Genomic DNA, 18,920 nt, shown 5'->3' on the forward strand with positions numbered 1-18,920 from the left:
CCTAAAATCCCATGGGAATATTTGATATTTCGTCTTTTACTCTCAAGTGAAGTATTTGTTGCTTGTGGAACCTGATATAATATTTATCCCCCACAGTGGAAATAACCTTTGTCCTGATCCACTAAATAAAGCCAGGTGATTTTTAGGTGGCAGTAGCTAGTGTTGAAGAGTTCTTGGCTTCAATCTGCTGTTAAGTCCCTTTGATCCTGTTTTAACTCTCTAATTAAATAAATAAGATTCAACTATTCCTGTTGCTTTCATCCTTGAAGACATAGAAATTCACTTCACACCTACCTAAAACATGAGCAGAATTTTTGGAGCCCAATGGACCTATCCACCCTTTGATTTAGATATCCCTTCTAAAGCATTTCTCTACCAGAGAAGACAGTCAGCCAGGTTCTGTTTGATGTCAGTAACAGGAAGCTTCACAAAGCAATCTAGCCAATAAGAAGGCTCCAATTGCTCTTATGCTAAAACCAAAGTTCCCCTCCTATAACTTCCATCCAGTGTCTCAAATATTGCCAGGCACATAGTCAGCTCTCAGGCACTCAATATAAACTTATTGATGAATGAAAGAATAAACAATCCTAATTCTGACTTTTAAAGCTACCATAAAGTTGTTTTCTTATGCGGGCCAGCCCATCTTTCTATCCTACTCAAATATTCTCTTTTCCAGGGTCAATACTGAAATTTCCTTCATCTAGTTCTTAAACAACATGTTTGCTAGATATTTGTCAATCTTATTACTCTTCTCTGGATGTGCTTAAGTGGATCAGTAGATCTCTTAATTGTGGCACCATAGAACAAAACATGATACTCTAGGTGGGGTCAACTCTGAGCAGGGTAGGAATAATGTATCTCTTAGCATAGACATTCTACCTGAAATATTATTTGACCCCAAAAAAGTATTTTTGAGAGTCATTCTTTCCTACCTGTTTCTGAATAAAGGCATTTTATTCCAGGCAAGATAACTAATTGGCACATGTTCTGTTCTGAGAGAAGGATTATTTCCTCGAATTTCCAGGATAAGGAGGGGGTGGAGAACGCTGTGCTGAAGACTGTGGGGTTGGGGAGTAGGGAGGAGGCAAGTCTGCACAGTACTCCATCTCGTGGTCATAACCGTAAGGGGGTGGTGACACTGGAAAAAAAGAAAAAGAGCATCAGGCATTTTGCAAATATTTGAGCATCTACTGTGTTGAAGCCATTGGGCTCGATAGTTTGGGAGGGGGCATAATTTTTGTCTACAAAAATCTTAGTTCTATCAAGCAAAAAGTACATGGAGAGAAGAAATGAGAGGAGACACTGGAATCTTGCATCATCATCATGGTGGGCTTTGAATGTCATGGAAGCAGTGTGTTACATGGAGTTGTCAAGTTTTTTTTGAATATGCTAGTGAATATGCTTTGAGAAGATGAGTCTCTCAGAAGTATGGATAGAGGTAGACAGAAGAAAAGGTGAAATAAATAGCATACATAAGGGACTATAAGGGACTCATGACAGTGAGGGAAAAAAAAAGAAGAGCCCTTAAACAGCCGAGTGCTTAGGCGATAACTGGGTAGTGGAAAAAGAGTTAAGAAGATGAAAGAAGGGGTGGAGGTACTGGATACCCAGTATGGAATTCCTGTAACTCGGAGGGTGCTGAAGCTGTTACAGAAATAATAAGAAGAAGAAAAGAAGGAGGACAAGGAGGTTTAAGGATGAAGGTAGAGAATTGAATTTTCTAAATTTTATTTGGAAATTTTTCTGAAATTACTTTTTCCTGTAATATATGTGTGTTTTAAAATGATATTTAATTCACTTTATAAGGACTATATATGGCTGTCTATTTTGTAGTGATCTCAATCCCATCTCCAGGGTTGGAAGAGAGGTACTTCTGAGCTGAAATTCACCCACATCTTCATGAACAGAATCATTCTGCAACATCTGAGCAACCCCTCAGCAACCAATCTGATTACTCTCTAGGAGTTGAATTATCATCAGCACCCTGATTCTACTTGGAAATTGACATGCCTTAATTGCTTACAGTAAATACAGCCGAAATCACAAGACCAGTGTCATAATTATGCTAATAAATGGCAAAGCTTTAAGCATTAGAACGGCAGAAAACAACAAGCAACATTTCAACAAACTTATTTCTAAAAATGTCTTCTGAATTGTGCTCTTCTCAATAAGAATTTGATAGTATTCTGATAAACAGGCATATACAAACATAGGGCCTCAACCAGCATGTAGACATGAACTATATTTTCTTCAGGATCTCTTTGCCTCAATATCAGGAGGTTTATGATTTGAACCATTTACTGATCTCCCTACATACTTGGAGGATGTGAGGAAGCAGAATTGAGTCACGCTGGAAACAAGAAAGATGGCGCCACAGAACTGGGTGGGATATTCGCTGAGCACTGCTCTGTTGAACAAAGGCTTTGCAAGTCTCTAGGGGTCTGAGCAGGCTGAGGGCACAGCTCTGTAAAGAAATCAGCAAGGATGCATACAGCTTCTCCCACACCCCGCAGATGCTCAGAAGCTGGATTACTCCAAGCTCTGTTTTCTACAATGAAATGGAATAACTCCTGTGGAGTCTAAACACACATTCTCTATGCATTACACCCACTCCTCGGCTTCATTAAATCTAGGACTGAGACAAAGATTTATGATAAACTTTATCTAAGCCAAGAAAGGAAACACTGCAGCTGCCGTGTAAAATAGGAAGTTCCAGTTAGAAACCTACTGAACTGTTTCTTGTAAGTATGTGGTTCTATGTTGTTTTAATGCTGAAGCTTTGCCCTGCCTCCCACTTGAGGAACACACACTGATTCCACAGATTGCCTCTACATCATTCTCTGTCATGAAGCCATGGTGTGTGGTTATCCATCCATTGCCACAAAGCGTTAATATTCCGCCATCTGCATAAAAACTGCTGGAGGACATTTCAGAGAGAATTCCTATGGTTTATGCAGCTGCATGCTGAACATGAAAACCTAAGATATGAAACAGTGTTCTTTCATTCGTATAACCTTTGAATTTTGATAGTGATAATATAGTGTAGAAGAGTGGTATTTTGAGGACTATCCATCATGAAATAAACACGAAATAATATCAGCCACTGGAAGACATTTTGAAATAATACTTGTATAATTTTGAACTGTGTTATCTTTCTTGCAGATAATAACGTTTCACTAGGAAGTAAACTTTATTTTTTTGGACTGGACTTTTTATTTTTTATTTATTTTTAAAAAATGTTTATTGAATCAAAATTGATTATACATATTTTTTGGGTTCAACATTGAGATACGTTGATCAAATCAATATTACTAGTATATATATTGTTACAAATCGTAATTATTACTTATGCCCTTTGTCCAATCCCTCCCCACACCCCTTTTCCCCCACCCCCCTCTAATCACCCTAGATTTCTTCTCTCCCTCTGAAAGAATAATGGTTACTCTGTTGATTTGCTTCCCAAATGATCTGTCCAATGCTGACAGGTGTGATTAGGTCCCCCCATACTATCATAGAGGAGATGCCTCTTCCGTCACTCTGAAATGGGCTCTGTGGAGACAGACATCCTCCTCCTTTCTTTACCTCTGCTGGTGACTCTCCTTGTGTTAATGCACTCCAGTAGCTGGCGGACCATCTGCATGGTGGTTGTGGTGCCCAGCTGCCTTCGTGGCAGCTATGGTTATCGTGGTGGCTGTGGTGGGCCACCCACATGGAGGAGATGTTTTTGGCATGCTCCTTGGTGCTGGTGGTGTGCCTGGTTATGGAGAGTATCCAATCACCAGCTCTATACCCCAGATCCCCAAGTGGGTCCTGAGGTGCTGGCATGGTGTGCCTGGTTGTGGGGGGTTCTGGTCTCTGGCTCCTTACCCTGGGTCCCTGGGCAGGCCCTGAGGCACTGGCGTGGGTTGCCTGGTTGTGGGAGGGGTGTCCGGTCCCCTTCTCCATGCCCTGGGTTCCCGGATGGACCCCAAGGCGCTGGCACAGGGTGCCTGGTTGTGGGAGAGGGGTCCGGTCCCTTCTCCATGCCCTGGGTCCCTAGATGGGCCCCAAGGTGTTGACGAGGTGTGCCTGGTTGTGGGAAGGGGGTCCGGTCCTCAGCTCCATACCCCAGGTCCCTGGGTGGGCCCTGAGGTGCTGGAAAGGTATGCCTGGTTGTAGGAGGGGGGGTCTGGTCCCCTTCTCCATGTCCCAGGTCCCTAGGAGGGCCCTGAGGCACTGGCACAGGGTGCTTGGTTTTGGGGGGGAGGCCCGGTCCCCTTCTCCATACCCCAGGTCCCTGGGTGGGCCCCAAGGCACTGGCATGGTGAGCCTGGTTGTGTGAGGGGGGTCTGGTCCACTTCTCTATGCCTTGGGCCCCTGGATGGTGCCCTGAGGTGCTGTCATGGTGAGCCTGGTTGTGGGAAGGGGGTTTGGTCCCTGGCTGCTAGCCCTGGGTCCCCAGGTGGGCTCCGAGGCATTGGTGGTGTGCCTGGATGTGGGCGTGGGGTTCAGTCCCCAGCTCCAATCCTCTGGTTCCTGGGTGGGGCCTCAAGGTGCTGGTGATGTGAGTGGGGGTCCAGTCCCTGTCTCCATGCCTCATGTACCCTGGTGGGCCCCAAGGCATTGGTGGTGTGTCTGGGCCAGAACTAATTTTTTGTCCTTTGCTTACTTCTTACATGGGGAACTTCCTGTGGGAACCAGTACTTGAGCTCTGTGGTTGACCTAAATGCTGCTTTGCTGCTGTTTCCCTAGGGAAGACTTTTTGAGCAGCTCAGGGTTTAATGGTTGACGTTATAGGTACTTCCTGCTCTGATACTCGGTGTACCTGGGTTGTGTAGAAACTCTGGGCCTGAGTTTTTTCATTAAACTGTACCCCATGCAATTCTGCATTCCTGACCAGTCTCCTCTGAGTGGTCCTGTGCTGATTGGGGGGCGGATCGGCTGTCCTTGCTGTGTCCCAGTGTTCTCCCAGTGGGCCTGTTTCCCCCACCACCTGTGCTCCAAACACTTCCCATGGGACAGCGCCTGTGCTGATCCCTTGCAATGACTCACCGGTCTCTGAGTGGCTCCCCTTTTTCAGCTGTTCTGGCTCTTTGCTCCTGCATGGGTCCACAGGAAACCTGTTAGTGGTCTTGCTGTCCTGGGGACAGCAAAGTCCTCTTCTCCCCTTCTACCTCCAAGTAACTCCATCTGAAGGGCACAGCTGCAGCTTCTGCTGGCTCCTACTCCATGTGCTTCAGCATTAAAGCAGCCGTGGGCCAAAACACTGAGAGCAGTTTTTTCTTTCTCTCATCATGGTTTCTCCTGCCTTCATGAGTTCCATAGGTCTCTCCTCCTCTTCACCTGAGCTCCAGTGGCCCCAGCTTGGCTGTTGTTACATTTTTATAGTTGTAAATTCATTGATTTGTTGGAGAGAGTGATGCTGGGGACCGTCTATTCTGCCATCTTGAATGGAACTCCTAAAATTTAATGTTTTAACCCACTCAGGCCAATATCTGTAGTAGATGTGGTGGGAAAGCTCATGGTGTTATTAAAACTATTCAACATTATTTTAGAAAATTTGGAAACAAGAAAATTTTCCATAATTTTGTCACTTCAATGTAACATATTATATCTTTATATTCTATTTTCTAGTCATTTGTATGTACTTTGATCTTTGCAGTCATGTAAAATAATATATACTTTTTCACTTTGTATTACAACATGTTTTAGTCTATTTTGTGTTGCTATAACAGAAATACCCAAGACTGGGTAATTTATAAGGGAAAGAGGATTATTTGGCTTATGAGTCTGGGACAGCTGCGTCTGGCATGGGCCTCAGGCTGCTTCTACTCATGGAGGAAAGTGGCAGGCAGCCGGTGGGTACAAACAGATCACATGGCGAGAGAGGAAGCAAGAGAGAGAGAGAGGAGGTGCCAGGGTCCTTTAAACAATCAGGTCTCATGGGAACTAATAGAGCGAGAACTCACTCACTACCTCTCCTCCCCCAGGGAGAGCATTAATCCATTCATGAGGGATCTGCCCCAATGACTCAATCAGTTTCCAACACTGTCACATTGGAGATCAAATTTCCACATGAGTTTTGGAGGGGACAACACATCCAAACTCCATCATTCCGCCCCTGGCCCCCCAAAACTCATGTCACTCTCACATACAAAATACAATCATTCTATCCCAACAGTCCCAAAAGTCTTAGCTTGCTCCAGCACCAACTTAAAAGTCCAAAGTCCAAAGTCTCCTCTGAGACCAAAAGCAAAAGTCCTTCCAGCTTTGAACCTGTAAAAGTCAAAATCAAATTTATCTACTGCTATGATACAATGGTGGAACAGGCATTGGGTACACATTCCCATTCCAAAATGGAGGAATAGGCCAGAAGAAAGGGAAAACAGGCCCCAAACAAGTCTGAAACCCAGCAGGGCAGACATTATGTCTTAAAGCTCCAAAATAATGTTCTTTGACTCCAAGTCCTGCATCCTGGGCACAATTGGGCATCTGGGCCCCCAAAGCATCAGGCAGCCTTCTTCCCACAGCTCTGCCAGGCACAGCCTGGTGGGCCTTGCTGGTGTCCATGGCTTTTCCTAGCCTGTGTTGCACATTACCAGTGGCCCTGAAGTTCTGGGATCCTGGTAGCAGCCCTGCTGCATTGGCTCTACTAGACATTTCCCTGGTGGGGGCTCTCTGTGGGGGCTCTGACCCCACTTTCCTGCTTGGCATTGCTCTAGAAGATAACCTCTTCTTTTTGTAGAGACCTTTCACTTCCGTGGTTAAATTGATTCATAAGGTTTTTTTTTTTTTTGGTGACTATTGGAAATGGGCTTACTTTCTTGATTTCTTTTTCTGCTAGTTCATTATTGGATAATAAAAATGCTATGGATTTTTGCATGTTGACTTTGTGTCCTGCAACATTGCTGAATGTGTAGAATACTGAGAAAGTAGTACTAAGCTTATTGCAATTAATGTTTACATCAAAAGAAAGAGAAAGATTTGAAATAAACAACCTAATGCTACACCTCAAAGAACTAGAAAAACAAGAACAATCCAATCCCAAAGTTAGTAGATGGAAAGAAATAATTAATATCAGAGCAAAATTAAATGAAATGGAGACCCAAAAAATGATACAAAAGATCAATGACACAAAAAGTTGATTTTTTGAGATAATAAGCAAAATAGACAGACCATTAGCTAGGTTAACAACAACAACAAAATAAAAAAAAGAGAGAGAGAGAGAGAGAGAGAACCCAAATAACAAAAATCAGAAATGAAAAGGAGACATGACAACTGATACCACAGAAATATAAAGAATCATTAGAGACTATTACAAACAGCTATATGCCTTCAAATTTGAAAATCTAGAGGAAATGGATAAATTTCTGGACACATACAAACTACTACGACTGAACCAAGAAGAAATATAAAACTTGAACAGACCAATAACAAACAATGAAATTGAAGCAGTAATCAGCAGTCTCCCAACAAAGAAAAGCCCAGGATTGGATGACTTTACTGCTTAATTCTACCAAACCTTTAAAGATGAATTAATACAATTCTCTTCAAATTATTTTAAAAAATTGAAAAAGAGGCCACTCTCCCAAACTCATTCTATGAAGAAGCTTTTGATACAAAAACCAGACAAAGATACAACAACAACAGAAAAAAAACTACAGGCCAATATCTCTGATGAACGTAGATGCAAAAATTCTCAAGAAAGTATTAGCAATCAGAATACAACAGCACATCAAAAAGATTATACACCATGATCAAGTGGAATTCATCACAGGGAGACAAGAATGATTCAACATATGCAAGTCAATAAATATGATACACCACATCAACAAAATCGAGGGCAAAAACCATATGATTATCTCAATAGATGCAGAAAAAGCATTTGATGAAACTCAACATTTCTTCATGATAAAGGCTCTCAGCAAATTTGATATAGAAGGAAAGTATCTCAACACAATAACATTTAAACCTCTTTACTTTCACCATTAGACTTGCCTCTTATTTAACTGAGAAAATAGGCACAAGCAGAAGAGAACATTCTCATACTCTGACCACCAAGTCTACAATTTATTTCATTTGTACTTATGTACTGCATTCCTTCTGCTGTAATTAATGAACTGTTTCTGCTCCCATCTAAGGCTAGCCCCTCTACTTGTCTATTGGATCCCATTCTCCCCATACTCAAGGACACTGATTTTCAGTAATGCCCCCTAGCTTCTGTATTCATCAGTTTCCCCCTTTATAATTCCCATCAGTATACTAGCAAAATACAAGATACTATGATCTGAATTTCTCAGTGGGAAACAAAGTCATCCTTGACTTCATGTCCATACTAGTTTTCTCTACCCATCTTACAGCAAAACTCTTAAAAATTTTGCACCTGCTAGCTCCACTTCACTATATGATAATTCATAAATTTTGTCTGCAGCATTAAATCTGTAAGTATAATTAATATGACATCAAAGAAGGCTTTCTCACTTTATGTTTGAATTCTCTGATTTATACTAAAAAAGATTGCCTGGGTGAAGACTTGACCATATTTGTTGCATCCATTTTGTTTTCCTCCCATATGAGTTGTGTCTTCAAGGTGAAGAGTCTTTCTTTCTTTCTCTTTCTTTCTTTCTTTCTCTCTCTCTATACACACATATATATATGTATGTACATATGTATATATATACACACACACATATATTTTTATTGATTATGAGGCACAGATCTGTCAGCATCTGTGCCCAAGATGTGATGATCAGATCAAGATGAAGACATTTTCATAGTCAGAACGTTATTACAAAGAATCTCTCTAGTATGAATTTTTTATGTGTAAAGAAGTTACACATCAGATGAAGTTTTTTTTCATATTCAGTGCATACATAGGAGTTTTCTTTAGTATAAATATGATTTTATGGTTTCTAAAAAGGTTTGGTGAGTACTCAAAAGTCTTCCCATGTTCAGTACATGTACTAATAAGTCTACTCTCATTTGTGAATTCAATGATGCAAATGCAATACTGACTTCTTAATGAAGTATTTCCAAGAGATTTTAAAGTCTACTGGCTAGTTATTTTATAGGATGTATAACTTGGATTTGTCAGATATTTTCTCATGCTAAGATTCAGGCTGTGAACTTCCAGACAGAACACTACATACATGAAGTTGTGTCATCCTTAGAGAAATACACCCCAAAATGCAAAATGTCTATCTGTCCCTCTTTGGTGCTATTAATTTTGATCACCTGGTCAAGATGTTGTCTGGTTTTTCCACTGTGTAGTTACTATTTTTTCCCTTATAACTGACAAGAAATCTGGTAGACACTTTAAGACCTGCAAACATCCTGCTCCTCAGCAACATTCTCCCCTAGATTTAGCATCTGTTGATGATTTTAATCTAAATCTTTTTCATATGATGTTTTTTAAATGATAATTTTTTCCAATTCCATGGCTCCTTTCCACATTTACCCTTTGACATGCTTCTGTTAGGAAGAGCCCTTAGGCCCAATCGCCATTTTTAATCTATTCTACCCATCTATCTATCTAACTGTCTATCATTTATCTAATCTCTCTGTCTTCGGGGGACTCAAATAATATACTTAGGGGGATTTGAATAATGTACTTCAAATCCTAACTTTTGTGATGGCATTGAAATCCTTTGCTTTCCTTTTGTTGGCATTTGATTTTTATATCTTTGCCAAGCCCTTTGTTACGGTTTTACTATATTATTTTCTTTCATATGTGTAAGTATTATCCAAACCTACTTTTTATAAAAGGGTTAACATGATCACTTTTTGTTTGTTTACACTGAAGTTCTGGAAAATAGTGGAAATGTTAAATCTGACAAATAAGTCTTCCCACTAATGATTTTAAAAATAATTGTAATTAAAGAAACACCTGTTCATTCTACCCCATATGGCAGGAATGAAAAACTTAATTTTGAAAGGTCACTGTCCAACAAAGGGTCAGGTGTGGCAGCTAAATGACATTTTCTTTTCCCAAGTGAAGAGTAACAAGGTTGACTGTAGGGCTCCCCACTGAGCACTTTCACCATGGGATAAGACAACTTTCACTAATTTATGTTTTCTTCATTTATCTGGCCTCTACACTGTAGGATGGGTGATATAATAAGTTGGGTTGTTATCTCAATTATCACAGGGTTAATTAATTGATGTGGGTAAAAACATTTTGTATTTCCACAGATGAAAGATTTTGAAAAGCATTCAATACTATTATGTTCTGTTTCCTGATACTTTAAGTAAAAACTTAATTAGTGACTTTGGGAAGGAAATGAGAAGTAATCAAGCACATTATGTTTTCGAAGACCTATAGTCTTTTTTGCAGTAAAAATGCTTTCAGCATAAGGTTCATTACGTTGCTTGCATTATTCTGTTCCCAGAACAATGCATTTACAGAAAATATGCAACACACCGCTGTGATCTGCCAGTATAAATGATGCCAGTATAAAGTTTTGAAGACATGTTTCCATGAACAAGATAGAAAACTCAAACCCAAGAAAATACATGAACTTACACTGAAATAATGACATTTTGTATATTCCAATTTTATTCAATGTTTGGACTTACAGAAGGGTAAAACAAAATATAAAATAGTTTATAAAAATCTTTTTAAATGTTTTAAAAATTAATTTTTATTACACTTGTTTTTGATCGAGAAATGTGTATCTAGAATGTTATCTATGGAGCACTTCTCTTTGCCTTCTTTCCAATTAATGTCTCTGCTTGACTTTCTTTTGTTCTTCTCTTGGGTTATGGGTTGGCCCAGGGAAAAATGGGGAGATGCGAAGAAAAAAAAAATTCCATTTATTTATTTCTTATGTCCTAGTGCCAACATCTTGACATGAATTCTAACAATACTCTTGGTAAGTTTGGACGATTTGAAATTGCAGATTGCTTTTGTCGTGAGTAAAAGCTACATATTCCAGAATGGAATGTAAGGTCAATTCCTTAGATATTGGTATATTAGAAATCAGGTCTTGACGTGAGTTGTGTTCTCCATTTAGCCATGTTTGCTGATTGCCAGGCCTGGTCTTATATACTTGGGATAGGTGGTGAATAAAATAAACAAAGATCCCTGCCTCATGGAGTTAGTATTCTAGAAGGAGATGGACAATAAACAATCAACATGATGATTAGGTAAACTATATGGTATCTTAGAAGATTAAAAACACCCTGAAAAAAAAGTAGAGTAGTATTAGGAGGGTTGGGCACTGTGAGAAGGGACACATTACAATTTTAAATAGGTGATCAAGGTAGGCTTCATTCAGGAGGTGATCTTTGATCAAAGACTTGAATGAAGTGAGGGAGTCAGTGGTTGAGGCAAAGCCCTAAGATGGAAGTGTGCCCTCTGTGTTTACAGAACCACAAGAAAAGAAATGTGACTGGAGCCAGAGTGGCAAGTGTGGAGAATAGAAGTAAATAAAGCCAGAGAAATAAAAAAAAAGGAGCCAATTCATGTAACATCTTGAAGGTCCCAATAAAGAATTTGCCTTTCACTTTGGATAAGATGAGGAACCACTTTCCCTGGGGGAAGTGGGGAACCATCAGGAGATTCTGAGCACAGGAATGATATGATTTGACATCTTTTTAAAAAGGTTGGCTCTAGCTACTGGGTTGAAAATAAACCCCAGAGGTCAAGAGTGGATGCCAGGAGACCAGGCAGGATGTCATCACAATAAGGGAGGTGAGAGCTGACAGTGTTAGATTAATGGTGTCTACTTCTCACTGTGAGAAGTACAGTCATGAACCCCATAACCACATTTTGGTCAGTGATGGACAACAGAAATTATAATGGAGCTGAAATTCCATAAGATTATAATGGAGCTGAAAAATTCCTATCACCTAGTAACACTGTAGCCATCCTAATGTAGCACAACACATTACTCGTGTAGGAGCAATAGGCTATACCATATAGTCTATGTATGCAGTAGGCTATACCATCTAGTTTGTGTGAGCACATTTTATGATGTTTGCATAATGAAATTGCTTGATGAGGCATTTCTCAGAATGTATCCCTGTCATTAAGAGACACATGACTGAAGTTAGATACTTCACATATTTTGAAGGAAGAGCTGAGAAGTTGTTCTGGAAGATTGCATGTAGGTTCGAGGGAAACAGAAAAATCAAGGATGACTCCAAGGTTTTTGGCCTTAGCAACTGGAAGGTGAGAGATGCTATCAGTTGAAATGGTGAAGGCTGTGGGTGGAGGAGGATTTTTGGGGAAGATGAGAAGTACAGCTTTAGATATTTTGAATTTGGAATATCTGTTAGATATCCAACCAGAAATGTCCAATAGGCACTAGGATAAAATATATCTGAAATTCTGAAAAGAGGTTTGGAACGAAGATACACAAGTATAACTTTGGGAGGAGAGAAAGTACATGAGTGTGCGTGGGAAATTATCTTCCTATGGATGTGTCAAACTTAGAACTTGCCTGCCTTTCATATGTCAAATTGTACATACACAGATTGAGTTAAAAAACACTACTAGAAACATCTAATGCAAAATGCAGTATATTGTTTATGGAATCACGTGTACCCAATATATTTCTATGTGGAACTTCTAGAATATTCTCAACAAATACTTGTCAAATTATTAATTATTACCTTTGCTCTTCGTTGAGAATTTTAATATTATGCTAAAGTTGTTCTCTTTGCATAATGAAGACAAATAAAAACTTTCTTTGATACTTTTTCAGAAGACATATATACCTGTTGAATCAGATGCCACTTTATTGAGACAAATAACTTATACTTTCTCTGTAATTACTTGTCAGAACTCACTGGCAGGAAGGCAGTGGGTGTGAATTGTCTATTTATCTTAATTTTGGCTGACTGGCAATTGTAGTCAATGAGACAACCATTGAAAATGTGAATATCTTCATAGAGTAGATGGATTTTATTACTTGGATCTAAATAATCTCTTTTCAAAGCTAGAACTTCCATCTATATTTACTTAGAAATACTTAACAAATTGGAGATGATTTCAGTGCGAGTCTTTAATGTTTCCTTCTCTCTCTAAGGAGTGCAGTATAACTAACAAACTTGACTCTTCCTTCAGAAGTTAACAGTTTTACTTACCAGGATAGGAGGAGATGGTGTTGATGTGGGTAGTCCTGATAACACCCACCCGGGTCCCACGGTTGTTCTTCATGCACATACAGATGCATATGGCAATCCCAGCAATGACCCCCATGATAAATACGATTCCAAACACAATGCCAGCAATTGCAGTGCCCCTAAAAAGGAAAAAAAGTACATTTATTAAAAAGGCTCATAAATATTCTTCAGTCTTTCAAACACAGCTGCATGCCTTGACAGGGGCTTCTTTATAAATGTTCTTAGGAGAGATAGCAGGAGCATGGGCACCTCAGGAGCTGAGGACAACCTCCACCAATAGACAGCAGGAGTATGGGTACCATTATGTGGGCAGCCCACCATTTTTGCAGACAACACTGCTGGGTGGGTGGTCCACCACAGCCACCACTGTTTCAAGGGTGGCCTATTGCCACAGCTGCAGCCACTGCCACTGTAGCAGTCACCACTGTGCAGGCAGCCTACCAACCACTTGACTGCATTGACACAAGGAGGGTCACCAGCAAAGCCTGGGGAAAGGTGAGTGAGGTGCAGACCCATGACCCAGTAGTCCAACCCACAGGGGGAATTATGCTGCTCCCCTCAGTAGTGCACCTAGGGGTGGGAGTTATGTGCACAGCCAAACAGAGTAAGGAAGAAAATTCCCAACCACCAACAACTCATCCCCCAACTGGGAGAAACAGGACCCAGGAGGAGCCTCTGCCTGCAGGAAAGAAGAAAAGGAAATTATACCCAGAGTTACCCATTCAAACTGAGGAGCTCCAGTATACCCTAGTGCACCCATCAGGGTAACAGGATGATAGCAGGGGTGCCAACAAGCCCAGCCAGGGTCACCCACCCCAGCCAAAGAATGACAGGGCAATGAGGCACTTCTCCCAAGAAATTGTAAGCTTGCTCACATCTTCAAAGACACAAGGTACATTCACTATCCTTAGCAAGAAATCACTAAGTGCCCCAGTGCCTAGGCCATGGAGGCACTCACATACAACTCTGACATTGAATACGGCTGATGTACCCACATGGAAACTACACTGCTGCATCTACCTGGGACCAATACTGAAAACCCACTCAATGGTCAATAAAAAACATATCTATTGAAAGAAGTCTCTTCAAAGCCCACTCCAGAGTAAAAGAAGAAGCAACTGCTCTGCCAGATGACCAGACATAGAGGTAGAGATATTAGAAATATGAAAAAACAAGAAAATAGGACACCACCAAAGGAATACAATAATTCTCAAGTACCAGACCCATAGAGCAGGAAACCCTTGGAATAACTAAAAAAGAATTCTGAGAAACAATCTTAAGGAAACTCAATGAAATACAGGAAGACTCAGTTAGACCACACAATGAAATGGAAAAAAAAAAAAAAAAAACAAAACTATACAGGATATGAAGGAAGTTATTTACAAAGAGATTAATATGCTAAAAAGGAATGAAGCAGAACTCTTAGAACTAAAGATTCATTCAATGAAATAAAAAACAAAACAAAACAAAAAACCACAACCTGTATAAGCAGCAGGTTAGGGCAAGCAGAAGAAAGAATTTCTTATTTTAAAGACAGTCTTTTAGAAATAACCCAGGCAGACCAAAAAAAAAAAAAAAAAAAAAAAAAAAAAAGAATCAATAAAAGTGAAGAAAATCTAAGAGAGTTAGCAGACAACCTTAGCACATGAACATCCAAATCATGAGTGTTCAGGAAGGGGAGGAGAAAGGAAAAGGCATAAAAAACATGTTCAATGAAATAACAGTGGAAAAATACCCAAGTATAGACATGAACTTTCAGATTCACAAGGCTCAAGTATACCCAAACAGATTCAACTCACAAACATCCTCTTTAAGACATATTAATCAAACTGGCAAAACTCAAAGACAAAGAGAGAATCCTAAAAACAGCAACAGAAAAGTGTCCAGTCACCTATGAGGGAGTTCCAATCAGACTAACAATAGACTTCTCAACAGAAACTCCACAGACCAGAAGAAAATGGGATGATATATTCAAAATAATAAAAGAAAAAAACTGCCAGCCAAGAATGCTATACCAAGAAAGACCATCCTTTAGAAATGAGATAAAAATAATAAAACTGGTAGAATAATAACAACAACAACAACAAAATGGTAGAAAAAATAGTAAAATTGCTAGAATAAAAATGCAAATGAGAAAGAGAAAGAAACTATATCTTACCAACTCAAAAAACAAACACCAAAGACAAACAGTGAAAGGGGAAGAAAGGAACAAAAGATATTTAAAACATCAAAACAAAAATTGGTAAATGCCAGGAGTAAGACAATACTTTTCAATAGCAATCCTAAATGTAAATGGATTAAATTCCCCACTCAAAAGACACAAACTAACTGACTGGATTGTAAGCTAGACCCAACTATATGCTGTCTTCAAGAGACTCCCCTCACCTGTAAAGACACACACAGACTAATAGTGAAGGCATGGAAAAAGATATACCATGCAAATGGAAACAAAAATGAGTAGCTATTCTTATAACAGAAAAAATAAACTTTAAGCCAAAAACCATACAAAGAAACAAAGGTGGCCATTATTTAGTGATAAAGGGATTTATCCAGCAAGAAGATCTAACAATCATAAATACATATGCACCCAGCAGTGGAGCACCCAGATACATAAAGCAAACACAAGTAGGCCTAAAGAAAGAGAAGAGATAGACCCCAATATATTAATAGTAGGGTACCTGAACATCCCTCTCTCAACATTGGACAGATCAACTAGGCAACAAATCAAAAGAGAAACAAAGGATTTAAACTACACATTAGATGAATTGGACCTGACAGATTTCTACAGAACATTTCATCCAACTACTATAGAATATACATTCTTCTCATCAGCACAAGGAACACTCTCTAGGATAGACAACATAGTAGGTCACAAATCATCTCAAAGAATTAAAAAAAAATTGAAATCATTCAAAGTATCTTTTCAGACCACAGTGGACTAAAACCAGAAATCAATAACAAGTGAAACTCTGGAAACTATCCAAATACATGGAAATTAAACAACATGCTCCTGAGTGACCTATGGATCCAAGAAGAAATTAAACAGGAAATCAAAAATTTTCTTGAAACTAATGAAAGTAAAGACACATAATATCCGAAACTGTGGTATACTACAAAAGCAGTACTAAGAAGGAAGTTTATTACAATAGACACATACATCAAAAGGACAGAAAGATTCTGAATAAACAACCTAATGGTACACCTCAAAGAACCAGAAAAACAAGAACAATAAAATCCCATAATTAGTATATGAAAAGAAATAATTAAGATCAGAGCAGAACTAAATGAAATAGAGACCCAAAAGTGATACAAAAGACCAATGAAACAGAAAGCTGTTTTTTTTAGAAGATAAACAAAATAGACCATTAGTTTGGCTAACTAAAAAAGAGGAGAGAAGACCCATATAAGAAAAATCAGAAATGTAAAAAGAGACATTACAACTGATATTACAGAAATACAAAGAATCATTAGAGACTATTATAAACAACTAAACAACAACAAATTTAAAAACCTGGAGAAAATAGATAAATTTCTGTACACATACAAACTACCAAGACTGAATCAAAAAGAAATAACACCAAAACAGATCAATAACAAACAAGACTGAAGCAGTAATCAGCAGTCTTCCAGCAAAGAAAAGACCAAGGCCAATTGCTTTACTACTTAATTCTACCAAACCTTTAAAGATGAATTAATACCAATTCTCTTCAAACTATTACAAAAAAGTTGCAACAGAGGCCACTCTCCCAAATTCATTCTATGAGGCCAGCATCACCCTGATACTAAAACCAGAAAAAGATACAACAAAAAAAACTACAGGCTAATAATCTCTGATGAACATATATGCAAAATCCTCAGCAAAATATTAGCTAACATAATACAGCAATACATCAAAAATATTTTACACCATTATCAAGTGGGTCATCCCAGGGATGCAAAGATGGCCCAACATATGCAAGTCAATAAATGTGATAACACATCAACAAAATCAAGGACAAAAACTATATGATTATCTCAATAAACACAGAAAAAGCATTTGACAAAATTCAATATCCCTTCATGGTAAAGACTCTCAGCAGATTAGGTATATAAGGAAAGTATCTCAACCCAATAAAAGTCATATATGACAAATCCACTGCCAATATCATCCTGAATGGGGAAAAGTTGAAAGCTTTTTTTTAAGAACAGGAAAACAAGGATGCCCACTCTCCCACTCCTATTTAACACAGTGTTGTAATTACTAGCCAGACCAATCAGACAAGAGAAGGACAAAAAGGTCATCCAGATTGTAAAAGACAAGGCAAATTGTTCCTGTTTGCAGATCCTATATATAGATAAACCTGAAGACTCTACAAAAAGAAATCTTAGAGCTGATAAATGATTTCAGTAAAGTTGCAGGATACAAAGTCAACCCACAAAAATTAGTAGTGTTTTTACACTCCAATCATTAACTAGCAGAAAATGAAATAAAGAAAGCATGCTTGTTTACAACAGCTATCAAAAAAAAAAAAAAAAAACACCTAGGAATGAATTTAACCAAGGAAGTGTGATGGAGTTTGGATGTGTTGTCCCCTCCAAAACTCATGGGGAAATTTGATCCCCAATGTGGCAGTGTTGGAAACTGATTGAGTCATGGGGACGGATGCCTCATGAATGGATTAATGCTCTCCCTGGGGGTGAGGGGAGTAATGAGTGAGTTCTCACTTTATTAATACTCATGAGAGCTGGTTGTTTAAAAAGACCCTGGCACCTCCTCTCTCTCTCTCGCTTCCTCTCACCATGTGATCTGCTTGTACCTACTGGCTGCCTGTCAGTTTCTGCCATGAGAAGAAGCAGCCTGAGGCCCAAGCCAGATGAAGATGTCCCAGAATCATAAGCCAAATAAACCTCTTTTCCTTATGAATTACCCGGTCTCAGGTAGTTCTGTTATAGCAACAAAAAACAGACTAATACAAGGTGAAGGATCTTTGCAATGAGAACTAAAAATCACTAATGAAAGAAATTAAGGAGACACAAAAAGATGGAAAGACACTCCACAATCTTGGATTGGAAGAATTGACATTATGAAAACTTCCATACTTCCCTAAGCAATCTATAGATTCAATGCAATCGCTGTCAAAATTCCAATGGCATTCTTCACTGAAATAGAAAAAACAACCCTAATGTTCATAGGGAACAGTAGACCCTGAATAGCCAAAGCAATCTTGAACAACAACAACAAAAAAAGCTTGAAGCATTATACTACCTGAAATCAAATTATACTACATAGCTATAGTAACCAAAACAGTCAAAGTGGTCATTGAAAGGAATTTGTGGCAGCTAAGGGAGCTTAGAGACCTTGTCTCAAAGATAGCTTAAAATCACAAGCATTTATAGAGCAAAACCATAAGTGGGGGTCCACAGAACCATGTGGGAAGCTGTTTGGTTCGAGATGAAGTCAGCACAAGTATTGCTGGCATCTTGACTGAAATTTTCCATTGTGCCTTAGGGTCTGGGGTGTACCTGCTTCAAAGCAGTCTTGTAGTTACAGGTGGTCTGCAAAAACAACTTGAGATTGGCAATACAGTATTACCTTAAGCCATAAGGAATTTAAGGAATAAACATCCTGACCTTTAAATCAAGGGTTAGCTTAGGAAGTATGTTTAATCAACTCTACTCTTATCTCTTTATTGACTGAATTTTATCATTACTCTTAGGAATCCCGTCTGTCCCGCTTGGTCAAGCAGATTTTCTTTTGCTACTTCCTCTTCCCCTAGCCAAGGCCTGTTCTGGCTGGGGTTAGGGGAATAGTTTGGGTAAATTCGGGTCTGTCC

General features: G+C 39.1%; 1 protein-coding gene across 1 annotated transcript in view; it reads right to left on the minus strand.

Moving 5' to 3' along the window:
* Positions 1-468: 468 nt before the first annotated feature.
* The window catches only part of CYYR1 (cysteine and tyrosine rich 1), a 103,556-nt gene continuing 85,104 nt past the window's right edge, over positions 469-18,920 (minus strand). The window contains exons 3-4 of the mRNA XM_063077064.1: positions 13,069-13,226; positions 469-1,138 (exon numbers count right to left, since the gene is read on the minus strand). Coding sequence (XP_062933134.1) covers positions 1,005-1,138; positions 13,069-13,226 — 292 coding nt within the window. The 3' untranslated portion in view covers positions 469-1,004. The remainder of the gene's footprint in view (positions 1,139-13,068; positions 13,227-18,920) is intronic.

The sequence above is a fragment of the Cynocephalus volans genome, chromosome 1 (genome assembly GCF_027409185.1).
Source record: "Cynocephalus volans isolate mCynVol1 chromosome 1, mCynVol1.pri, whole genome shotgun sequence".
NCBI lineage: Eukaryota > Metazoa > Chordata > Mammalia > Dermoptera > Cynocephalidae > Cynocephalus > Cynocephalus volans.